Source organism: Symsagittifera roscoffensis, chromosome 7 (genome assembly GCF_963678635.1).
Source record: "Symsagittifera roscoffensis chromosome 7, txSymRosc1.1, whole genome shotgun sequence".
Lineage (NCBI taxonomy): Eukaryota > Metazoa > Xenacoelomorpha > Acoela > Convolutidae > Symsagittifera > Symsagittifera roscoffensis.
The window spans coordinates 24,822,249-24,834,728 of NC_087068.1; the positions used below are offsets into that span (position 1 = coordinate 24,822,249).

Below are 12,480 nucleotides of genomic sequence, written 5' to 3' on the forward strand. Positions count from 1 at the left end.
CACTTTCAAATAAGCTAATTTTATGATTTTGAAGTTTCAAATAATTGTGCCTTGAGCAGGGCATACAATACTTTTCAAAAACAGCTTTTTTTTTAGCGTATTTGAAGAAATTTATTTCTGAAAACGGAAGAATTATCCAATTATCGGGGTTCCAGAATTACGTTAACTACAAAAAAAGTTTGCTTGCATAATTTTATAGGCGTATGGGGGTCTGGATGACAAAGATCGACTGTGTGGGAACAAATGGTTATGGCAATGGCACTAAGGCCTGGAAGCTGCTTCAAGAGAAATTCTGCAGCGTAAAGAGGCCGTTCATGGTCCGTGTAGTAGGCTAGCTTGCGAGGATCAGAGAAGGATCCCGACGATTGCTTCGTTTGCAGCCAAGAGCTGATGAGGCGGTTGAGCGAAGCTGGAGTAGGAATCACGGAAGGAAAACTATTCAAAGATCTGGTGGTTAATGGGCTGCCTGACAGCTATGAGCATTTTTTGGTGCAGGGGAGCTTGCAACCAGCCGAAAACTTTGCGGAGCTGAGAACGAGACTGAGGAGCTAGAATGAATCGAGCAAGGCTGCATGTGGATGGACTAGACGTGGTCACATAGCCATTCAAGCTGCAAGAAAGAAGAAAAAAGTGTCAAGTAGTGGCTGCTAGGTGTGCTGCCAGTAGGTTCATATAGTGAAAAATTGTTAAACCAGAAGTTATCGTGGAAAATTTAATGCTCGAACCAGCGGGTTGATCGAAGCAAGTGGGCCGAGTGAAAAAAAGCAAGGGTGCCTCAAGTGCGGGCAACCTGGACATTTTGCCAAGTAGTGTAAGCAGGGGAGGACAGGGTTCTTCTTTTGCTGTGCGAAATTTTCAATAAGGAAGACGACCTCATTGTGGATTCGGGCGGGATGCATTGATCTTGTAATGCTCAACAGGGCTTTTTTTAAGCTTTGAGAGCTGAAACAATGGAACAATAGTGGAGAACCTCAACAGAACACTGTTAAGTGTTGAGGGCAAAGGATAAGTGGAAATGGAGATCAGGAACTGCCACAACACTGTGAGGAGGAACATTTTTCACAACGTACTGTTTGTGCCGAGCTGCAATGTGAACTTGATGAGTGTAGCTCGGCGGTGGCTAGGTATCTGCTGACACCCCATGGAGGACAGCTACCTCTTAAGCAGCGCGGTATGCCTTTGTTTTTTCAGTGAAAGTTCAGTAGGATCCAGTGACATAAGCAAAGGGGGAAACCAGTTATACAATGTTGTGGCACCGACGACTGGGGCACCTCAACCAGCAGGACTTTTCATCGCTTAACAATGTAGACGCTCTAGGGTTCTGCGATGTGTTTACAGCTTCCAAGCAGGGGCAACAGCTATTCAGTGACATCAGGGGATCCTTTGAAGTACTGAGCCTTTTTGGTGCTCGCTATACCTTGAGCTTCATCGACGAATTCAGTCGGCTAGGTGTGGTCAAGTACCTGGGGAATAAGAGTGATTCCTTACTGAAGTTTCAAGAGTTTGTGGCTTCAACAGTTTCAACAAAAAGCACCGGAGTGCCTGTTAACTGACAATAGAGGTGAGGATTCGTCAAATGTAATCAGGAGATTTTGAAAAGAATCCCAGGTGAAGAAAATTTTCAAGGAGCCCATCACTCCCCAACAGAAAGGTGTAGTAAAGCGCTGCAACAGACTGATCACCGCAAGGACTGAATGTCTGCTGGCCGAAGCAAAACTATCGAAGATGTTCTGAGTGTGAGCAATGTCGACAGCTGTGAGAGTTCGAAAATTGTGTCCCATATTCAGAAATGAGAAGCGTTTTTGATCAACGGAGATGCACATTTGAAAATTATCAAACTGAGTTTTTTGCGTGTGCTCGGTTAACTGGCGTACTATCTGATCGACACACAGGCAGAAACTGGATCCAATGGTCAGGAAAAGCAAGTTCATCGGCTAGGATGAGGAGATCAATGCCTATTTTTGATGGAGACAGGACAAGTTGTGCAAGCAGGAAGCGGGTTTTTTAATGAAATCATCATTGCATTTGACTTCAAGCTTCACAGTGAGCTAATGCAAACCCTGGAGCTATCAATTGAGGTACAAATTTTTATTGAGCAACCAAGCATTCAGACAACCAGCTAAGCAACAAGAACGGAAACTGAGGGTGATACTGCAGATTGAATGGGGCTACTGACGATGATCAAGACGAGGATGAAGCAGTAGATACACACTCTATTGAGCATCCCGTGCAGAGGTCCATTAGGACGAGGAACCCATCCATTTGATACGGACTGCCCTATATCCATGTTTCAGCGAGTGGAATCCAAGAGCCAAGCGGCTATTCAGAAGCAGTGCCGGAGCCCGAAAAGGAGATGCGGCTGGCAGCCATTGTCTTAGAAGTCAAGACTCTAGAAGCCATGGTAACATGGACAACTGTTGATGAACCAAAATCTCGAAAGCTGTTCCTGGACGATGTGTTCTTGCTGTGACGAGAGATGCGATAGAACAAGCAGGGCGGTTCCTAGCTCGACATGTAGTGAAGGGGTTCATGCGAATGGAAAGACTTTAATTCAATAAGACATTTGCTTCGACCTCTAAAACCGGAACAAAGAAAACTTTTCATGATCTTGGTTCCGGTGTGAACTTGATGAGTGTGAACTTGATGAGTGTAGCTCGGCGGTGGCTAGGTATCTGCTGACACCCCATGGAGGACAGCTATCTCTTAAGCAGCGCGGCATGCCTTTCTTTCTTCAGTGATGTTCTGAGTGCGAGCAATGTCGACAACTGTGAGAGTTCGAAAGTTGTGTCCCACATTCGGAAATGAGAAGCGTTTTTGATCAACAGAGATGCACAATTGAAAATCATCAAACTGAGCTAATTGCGTGTGCTCGGTTAACTGGCGTACTATCTGATCGACACACAGGTAGAAACTGGATCCAATGGTCAGGAAAAGCAAGTTCATCTGATAGATAGATGAATAAGTCAGCCTTAGTCAACTCTCCTGTAATAGAGACAGTCCCAACGGAGCAGCCAACTGGGTTCAGCAGCTATCAAAGCCAAGTGTGTTTCCTACAACGAAATTTTTATCAGCGCAGAGCAAGAGACTAGTACCTGACGTTGATTACTTTCCTACTTGATAAAGGGTTCACGGGAAGCAGAAACGAAATTTTTTTTTCACGTTGAGGAGAGCAATGATTAATGGGATGGTTTGGGTAGATGACTTCATCTTTGGGTGAAGACGTCACGATGAAAAGGGTAAGATGAGGGGCGGTTATCCGAACGATTCAAGTGGGATGACATAGACGTTTTGTCCTGGCTCCTGATACTAACGGTGAATCGACGATTGCTTGTACAGGCGGTGTCCATGAAAGCTGAAGACTACAGAGGTTTTGTGGGCTCCTTATTATTCGTAGATAAGCCGTGATATCTTAGCTACTGTGATACAGCCGTGATATCCTAGCTACTGTGACGCAACTCTCCAGTTTTCTTGAGAATCTGGAAAAGTGCACAGGGTGGCTGCAAAGATTTTGTTACCTAAGATCTGGAGCTGTGCCACACCAAGGACGCTGATGGTGCAAGGCTCTATGGATCCGAAACTCCACAGTTCTGGCTGACAGAAGATCAACTACTGGCTACAGCTTTCAGCTTTGTTTTGCAGAGGGCATGGGCAGCAATTAGATTGAGCACCAAGAAGCAACCAACTGCAGCCATATCTACCAGTGAGGCTGACTACTAAGCAAAGGCGGTAGCGGTTCAAAAGGCTCTAACTCAGTGATCTTTTTCTCGATGAGATGGGAGTGGTGAATGACGGACCAACAGTCATCAAGGAGGACAACAGCACAGCTGCATCAAGATATGCAAGACTCCTGTGATGCAGAAGCGAACGAAGCGCATCGATGTAAAATAACTTTTTGTTCGAGAAAGAGTGGAAGATGAGACAGTTAAACTTCAGTATTGCCCTTTTGATATCGTTAAGGCTAAGGTGAAACAACATCGTCGAATCTTGATGTGTTGCAGTCTGACATATGTCAAAGCCAATTGAGCCTAAGTGAGGTTATTGAGGTCAGACAATCACAAGATCAGACATATTAATCGACGCGAATCAGTTTAGAGGTCAAACTGATTAAAATAGTCATAACTGACTTAACTCAGACAAGGTCAACTAGTGATCACAAACTTTTTATTCATTCAGCAATTTTTTATTTGGTACTTTTGTGATGCTTAGTTTATCATGTCTCTATCTTCATTTTCTCAATCCATTTTTCAAAAATCCCTACTTTTTCTCAATCCTCAGTTCAAACTTCAGGTTTTATCTCAATCTCTATTCCCAGCCCTTAATTCTAGTTGCTCTAACCCTGAATCTTAAAAATAATTTATTTGTTTTTCATACTTTATATCGTAACATCGAATGTTTAGCCGTTACAGCACGTAAAACAGTAATTACAACAGTAAAACAGCTATTGATTTTTGGAATTGAAACAAACTAAAGTCATTTATTTGCTTGCTTTGGTTTCTGTTTTGAAGACTTTTTTGTTTCAACAATCGGAGAAATTAGGGAATATAAATTTTTGAGGTTGTTTTTCTTCGTTCAAACGATGGGAAAACCACATATTAAATAAAACAATTTATAGTATTTTTTTTTAGACAAAATTCGACTTTTTAACTAGCAAAAAATTTAGTAAAAGTGGGTTAGTTTTCAGAGCAGTGGTTATATTGCATATTTTAAATCAGAGTATACTAAACTTGTTTCAGTTGTCATAACCGAAACACCGGGTGTAAAACTACGTTTATGGATGGGCGGCCTCTGCACGAAGAAAGAAAAAAGTGCCCCGGAACTTCCGGAGGAGGTCGATCTCTCCCACTTCCAAATCCTCCAATCAATCGGAAGGGGCGCATTCGGAAAAGTCTGTATCGTGAAGAAAATCGATACGGACAAATTTTACGCCATGAAATACACGAACAAAAAAGCTTGTCTGCAAAATAAAGCGGTTGAGTATGTGTTAAAAGAACAACAGATTCTTATGGCGTTAACTCATACTTTCTTATGCAATTTATGGTACACATTTCAAGACCAAGAAGACATGTTTATGGTCAGTGAGCTGTTCCGAGGTGGTGATTTAAGATTTCATATTGACTCAAAATCGACTGTTTTTGACAAACATACGTTGAAAATTTACGCGTTGGAAATTGGTCTCGCGTTGGATTATTTGAAATCAAAAGGGGTGGTTCATCGAGATATTAAGCCAGATAATATTCTTCTGGACGAAAACGGACATCTGGCGCTGACAGACTTCAATGTGGCAGCTATTTGCACTTCGGAGAAACGACTTACAAATTTAGCAGGCACGAGTTCTTTTCTAGTTTACAACCATTTGCAGATGATATATGAGCTATTTTTCATCGTTGAAGCTCGCAACCAATTAGAAATACAAAAACTTATAGTCATTTATGATTTTTGGGTGTCTATGATTTATGCGAGAACATGACTGGAAAAAAATTTGTTTAAATATCTAAGTCAAAGTATTAATCTATCAATATGTAATAACGCGAACTCATCATAATTTGTTAGTCAAAAATGATAAAGCAATGAAAAATGAAAAGCCCATAAAATTGATAATTTCTATTTTTGGGCAAACCTTTCATTGAAAACTATTATAAATAAGATTGATCTTAGTTCTCTGCCATAAGGAAAAAGGCAAATTGGTAAAAGTGTGCACAACTGCTGTGATTAGGGACGAAGCACTACATGGCACCCGAGTTACTAGAGACGGCCACTCGGAAGTCGAAGAGCTACTCGTTCGAAGTGGACTGGTGGTCCACAGGCGTCACCCTCTACGAGACATTCAGGCACTTTTCCACTTTTCCCCCTCCATTCCCCCACCCCTTTACTCACCTTAACTTATACACGAGGAAAAAACACACAATATACAAGCGTCATTTCGTGAAGCCGCCGTTGCGCCACGAAATTGAAAAATGATTGTATCGAAATATTTTTTCAAATCGTCATGTCGGATTAAAATAACTGAAAATATTCCGCAAGCGTAATTAGTATGTACCTTGAAAAGTTTCTGAGTTGTTACTGAATATATTATATAACCAGATAGGGATTTGAGGGAAAAGTGATGCCCTGATTTAGACGCCGACTGCCATACGAGATCCCAAACAACGTGCAACTATCTGATTGTTATCGCTTCATTAAAACCACAGATGTCAAATGGACCAGTAAAATATCCGCTTCGAGCTATTAGGCTGAGTTTTTTAACCAAATGTAATAGAAAACTAAAATATTTTATTGATTTGATGAATTACATACCATCTTCCAGTAGTGGACTTTTTACTATCAAAATGGTTCAAAATAAATAACACATTTTTATCAATCAAAACTTTGCACAAAAAACTACGTTTTTTTTCAAAAAAAATACTCAGTAAGAATTGAAAATTGAAACCGAATAACTTTTTCCCCAGGCATTTACAGAGTTTCAAGGAAAAAATTGATATATGAGATATGAGCTATTTTTCATCGTTGAAGCTCGCAACCAATTAGAAATACAAAAACTTATAGTCATTTATGATTTTTGGGTGTCTATGATTTATGCGAGAACATGACTGGAAAAAAATTTGTTTAAATATCTAAGTCAAAGTATTAATCTATCAATATGTAATAACGCGAACTCATCATAATTTGTTAGTCAAAAATGATAAAGCAATGAAAAATGAAAAGCCTATAAAATTGATAATTTCTGTTTTTGGGCAAACCTTTCATTGAAAACTATTATAAATAAGATTGATCTTAGTTCTCTGCCATAAGGAAAAAGGCAAATTGGTAAAAGTGTGCACAACTGCTGTGATTGGGGACGAAGCACTACATGGCACCCGAGTTACTAGAGACGGCCACTCGGAAGTCGAAGAGCTACTCGTTCGAAGTGGACTGGTGGTCCACAGGCGTCACCCTCTACGAGACATTCAGGCACTTTTTCCACTTTTCCCCCTCCATTCCCCCACCCCTTTACTCACCTTAACTTATACACGAGGAAAAAACACACAATATACAAGCGTCATTTCGTGAAGCCGCCGTTGCGCCACGAAATTGAAAAATGATTGTATCGAAATATTTTTTCAAATCGTCATGTCGGATTAAAATAACTGAAAATATTCCGCAAGCGTAATTAGTATGTACCTTGAAAAGTTTCTGAGTTGTTACTGAATATATTATATAACCAGATAGGGATTTGAGGGAAAAGTGATGCCCTGATTTAGACGCCGACTGCCATACGAGATCCCAAACAACGTGCAACTATCTGATTGTTATCGCTTCATTAAAACCACAGATGTCAAATGGACCAGTAAAATATCCGCTGCGAGCTATTAGGCTGAGTTTTTTAACCAAATGTAATAGAAAACTAAAATATTTTATTGATTTGATGAATTACATACCATCTTCCAGTAGTGGACTTTTTACTATCAAAATGGTTCAAAATAAATAACACATTTTTATCAATCAAAACTTTGCACAAAAAACTACGTTTTTTTTCAAAAAAAATACTCAGTAAGAATTGAAAATTGAAACCGAATAACTTTTTCCCCAGGCATTTACAGAGTTTCAAGGAAAAAATTGCACCCTTAAACCTCAATAAAACATTTTCTGTCAATGCGAGGGATGTTTTCACGACCCCCCTGACTGGGACCCCAATTTCGTGGAAGTGCTGAGGTCCATGCTGGATGTTAACCCGAAACACAGAGTGAGCAGCTGCGACGAACTGAACAGAATGAAGTTCTTCGGGGGTATGAAGAAAGAAGAAGTGCTGAACAAACTTGTAAGGCCGAGTTTCGTTCCATCGGATAAGAATATTAATTGCAACGCTACTTTCGAACTTGAAGAGATGATTTTGGAGGCGGAACCCTTGCATAAAAAGGGATCGATTTATTACTTTGTTAAAGTAGCTCATTTTTTTCGGGTTGCAACTCAATTGAACACTGAGCTTAAACGAGAAAGAATCCAAAGAAGAAATCCAAAGATGATAACATGTAATAATTTGAAACTGCTGAAAAAGTTGTATTTAAATTTCGTCGGCTATTTTTGAAACGCTTGAAACTTTTTGTTTAGATTTGCGTGAATATCAACTTGCTCTCTTAAAAACTGGAAAAAATAAAGTAAAATGGCTTGAAAATTTTAAAATGTTCGCAGAAGCACCAATATTTTTTAAAATCGAATCCACATCCACGCCAGAGCTTGTGAATTCAAAATTTTCAATGAATAGTTCAAAAAACTAGGTCCATATTTAAATTTTAAATCGATCCATGTACAGAAAAAGCGACTGAAAGAAATGGAAGAGAGGAAGAGCTTTGACGCCTAAGCCGACAACCAAATGTTTGCAAAGTACCTCAACTTCGACCGAATGAAAGACTGGAAAGTAGACGTGCAATTAATCGACAACGAGATGCTCAAACAAGACTTGGCCGCTGCACCTCTGGCTCCAACTCTGAATCCGAGCCCATTGCCACCGACCGAAGAGTTAGGAGGGCCGAAAGCGTCGGGGGGAACGCCACCACCGGAGCCGGCTTTGAACTTGGATGGACCTGGCGCTGCGCCTCTGGATAAGATGATGAGTTTGAAGTCGAATAAGACCTAGTCATTTCTAGCCAAGCTGAAACAACAAAGGGACAGGAAAAGAAAACAAAGAAAAAACATTAATTTCATTGCACCAGCTCTTCTCATAATTACGAACTCAGATTGACTTAGAGGAGGCAGCGAATGATTACTAGAACAGATTTCGATATTCTTGAAATTGTAGCATCTTTCTGCCATTCTATTTTGAGCTTTTAAAGAATGGGATCTCATTCATTTTATACTCAAAAAAGAATAGAAAAAAATGATACACTTATAACAAAAATCCTCAACGAATTGGAAAATTTGCAATTTGGTTGTTTTGGCGTCAAGATAATTGTTTGATTTGCAGGTGCAGACATTTTGGCGCCGAAATTGGAGTGATTGAGAAAACGCGTTTAAATTATCTGAAACCTCCCCGTTATCACTTTAAATTCTTCTCAATTTGTGGGTTGTGTTCTTTACCGACCACAATTGATAAAGACCTTACCGACCTCAATTGATAAAGACTCAAAGCTAGATTCACCAAAAGTTGGACGTTCTTGCATGCACAACCCATTGAAACGACCTGAAAGTAGATCATATACAAATTAATGAAAGTAGCCGATTTCTACTTTTTGGCAAACACTTTCAAATAAGCTAATTTTATGATTTTGAAGTTTCAAATAATTGTGCCTTGAGCAGGGCATACAATACTTTTCAAAAACAGCTTTTTTTAGCGTATTTGAAGAAATTTATTTCTGAAAACGGAAGAATTATCCAATTATCGGGGTTCCAGAATTACGTTAACTACAAAAAAAGTTTGCTTGCATAATTTTATAGGCGTATGGGGGTCTGGATGACAAAGATCGACTGTGTGGGAACAAATGGTTATGGCAATGGCACTAAGGCCTGGAAGCTGCTTCAAGAGAAATTCTGCAGCGTAAAGAGGCCGATCATGGTCCGTCTAGTAGGCTAGCTTGCGAGGATCAGAGAAGGATCCCGACGATTGCTTAGTTTGCAGCCAAGAGCTGATGAGGCGGTTGAGCGAAGCTGGAGTAGGAATCACGGAAGGAAAACTATTCAAAGATCTGGTGGTTAATGGGCTGCCTGACAGCTATGAGCATTTTTTGGTGCAGGGGAGCTTGCAACCAGCCGAAAACTTTGCGGAGCTGAGAACGAGACTGAGGAGCTAGAATGAATCGAGCAAAGCTGCATGTGGATGGACTAGACGTGGTCACATAGCCATTCAAGCTGCAAGAAAGAAGAAAAAAGTGTCAAGTAGTGGCTGCTAGGTGTTATGCCAGTAGGTTCATATAGTGAAAAACTGTTAAACCAGAAGTTATCGTGGAAAATTTAATGCTCGAACCAGCGGGTTGATCGAAGCAAGTGGGCCGAGTGAAAAAAAGCAAGGGTGCCTCAAGTGCGGGCAACCTGGACATTTTGCCAAGTAGTGTAAGCAGGGGAGGACAGGGTTCTTCTTTTGCTGTGCGAAATTTTCAATAAGGACGACGACCTCATTGTGAATTCGGGCGGGATGCATTGATCTTGTAATGCTCAACAGTGCTTTTTTTAAGCTTTGAGAGCTGAAACAATGGAACAATAGTGGAGAACCTCAACAGAACACTGTTAAGTGTTGAGGGCAAAGGATAAGTGGAAATGGAGATCAGGAACTGCCACAACACTGTGAGGAGGAACATTTTTCACAACGTACTGTTTGTGCCGAGCTGCAATGTGAACTTGATGAGTGTAGCTCGGCGGTGGCTAGGTATCTGCTGACACCCCATGGAGGACAGCTACCTCTTAAGCAGCGCGGTATGCCTTTGTTTTTTCAGTGAAAGTTCAGTAGGATCCAGTGACATAAGCAAAGGGGGAAACCAGTTATACAATGTTGTGGCACCGACGACTGGGGCACCTCAACCAGCAGGACTTTTCATCGCTTAACAATGTAGACGCTCTAGGGTTCTGCGATGTGTTTACAGCTTCCAAGCAGGGGCAACAGCTATTCAGTGACATCAGGGGATCCTTTGAAGTACTGAGCCTTTTTGGTGCTCGCTATACCTTGAGCTTCATCGACGAATTCAGTCGGCTAGGTGTGGTCAAGTACCTGGGGAATAAGAGTGATTCCTTACTGAAGTTTCAAGAGTTTGTGGCTTCAACAGTTTCAACAAAAAGCACCGGAGTGCCTGTTAACTGACAATAGAGGTGAGGATTCGTCAAATGTAATCAGGAGATTTTGAAAAGAATCCCAGGTGAAGAAAATTTTCAAGGAGCCCATCACTCCCCAACAGAAAGGTGTAGTAAAGCGCTGCAACAGACTGATCACCGCAAGGACTGAATGTCTGCTGGCCGAAGCAAAACTATCGAAGATGTTCTGAGTGTGAGCAATGTCGACAGCTGTGAGAGTTCGAAAATTGTGTCCCATATTCAGAAATGAGAAGCGTTTTTGATCAACGGAGATGCACAATTGAAAATTATCAAACTGAGTTTTTTGCGTGTGCTCGGTTAACTGGCGTACTATCTGATCGACACACAGGCAGAAACTGGATCCAATGGTCAGGAAAAGCAAGTTCATCGGCTAGGATGAGGAGATCAATGCCTATTTTTGATGGAGACAGGACAAGTTGTGCAAGCAGGAAGCGTGTTTTTTAATGAAATCATCATTGCATATGACTTCAAGCTTCACAGTGAGCTAATGCAAACCCTGGAGCTATCAATTGAGGTACAAATTTTTATTGAGCAACCAAGCATTCAGACAACCAGCTAAGCAACAAGAACGGAAACTGAGGGTGATACTGCAGATTGAATGGGGCTACTGACGATGATCAAGACGAGGATGAAGCAGTAGATACACACTCTATTGAGCATCCCGTGCAGAGGTCCATTAGGACGAGGAACCCATCCATTTGATACGGACTGCCCTATATCCATGTTTCAGCGAGTGGAATCCAAGAGCCAAGGGGCTATTCAGAAGCAGTGCCGGAGCCCGAAAAGGAGATGCGGCTGGCAGCCATTGTCTTAGAAGTCAAGACTCTAGAAGCCATGGTAACATGGACAACTGTTGATGAACCAAAATCTCGAAAGCTGTTCCTGGACGATGTGTTCTTGCTGTGACGAGAGATGCGATAGAACAAGCAGGGCGGTTCCTAGCTCGACATGTAGTGAAGGGGTTCATGCGAATGGAAAGACTTTAATTCAATAAGACATTTGCTTCGACCTCTAAAACCGGAACAAAGAAAACTTTTCATGATCTTGGTTCCGGTGTGAACTTGATGAGTGTGAACTTGATGAGTGTAGCTCGGCGGTGGCTAGGTATCTGCTGACACCCCATGGAGGACAGCTATCTCTTAAGCAGCGCGGCATGCCTTTCTTTCTTCAGTGATGTTCTGAGTGCGAGCAATGTCGACAACTGTGAGAGTTCGAAAGTTGTGTCCCACATTCGGAAATGAGAAGCGTTTTTGATCAACAGAGATGCACAATTGAAAATCATCAAACTGAGCTAATTGCGTGTGCTCGGTTAACTGGCGTACTATCTGATCGACACACAGGTAGAAACTGGATCCAATGGTCAGGAAAAGCAAGTTCATCTGATAGATAGATGAATAAGTCAGCCTTAGTCAACTCTCCTGTAATAGAGACAGTCCCAACAGAGCAGCCAACTGGGTTCAGAAGCTATCAAAGCCAAGTGTGTTTCCTACAACGAAATTTTTATCAGCGCAGAGCAAGAGACTAGTACCTGACGTTGATTACTTTCCTACTTGATAAAGGGTTCACGGGAAGCAGAAACGAAATTTTTTTTTCACATTGAGGAGAGCAATGATTAATGGGATGGTTTGGGTAGATGACTTCATCTTTGGGTGAAGACGTCAAGATGAAAAGGGTAAGATGAGGGGCGGTTATCCGAACGATTCAAGA

At 41.3% G+C, this 12,480-nt stretch overlaps 2 protein-coding genes across 3 annotated transcripts in view; both read left to right on the forward strand.

Annotated features, from left to right (window-relative positions):
- The window catches only part of LOC134851365 (small ribosomal subunit protein eS8-like), a 478,345-nt gene that overhangs the window by 194,632 nt on the left and 271,233 nt on the right, over positions 1-12,480 (forward strand). The gene's annotated exons all lie outside the window — the stretch shown is intronic.
- On the forward strand, positions 2,686-8,335 carry LOC134851962 (serine/threonine-protein kinase 32A-like). Its single transcript, XM_063868237.1, has 8 exons — positions 2,686-2,767; positions 3,521-3,700; positions 4,734-5,324; positions 5,714-5,828; positions 6,118-6,203; positions 6,776-6,948; positions 7,637-7,918; positions 8,288-8,335. The coding sequence occupies exons 1-8, from the start codon at positions 2,686-2,688 to the stop codon at positions 8,333-8,335; spliced, it is 1,557 nt and encodes a 518-aa protein (XP_063724307.1).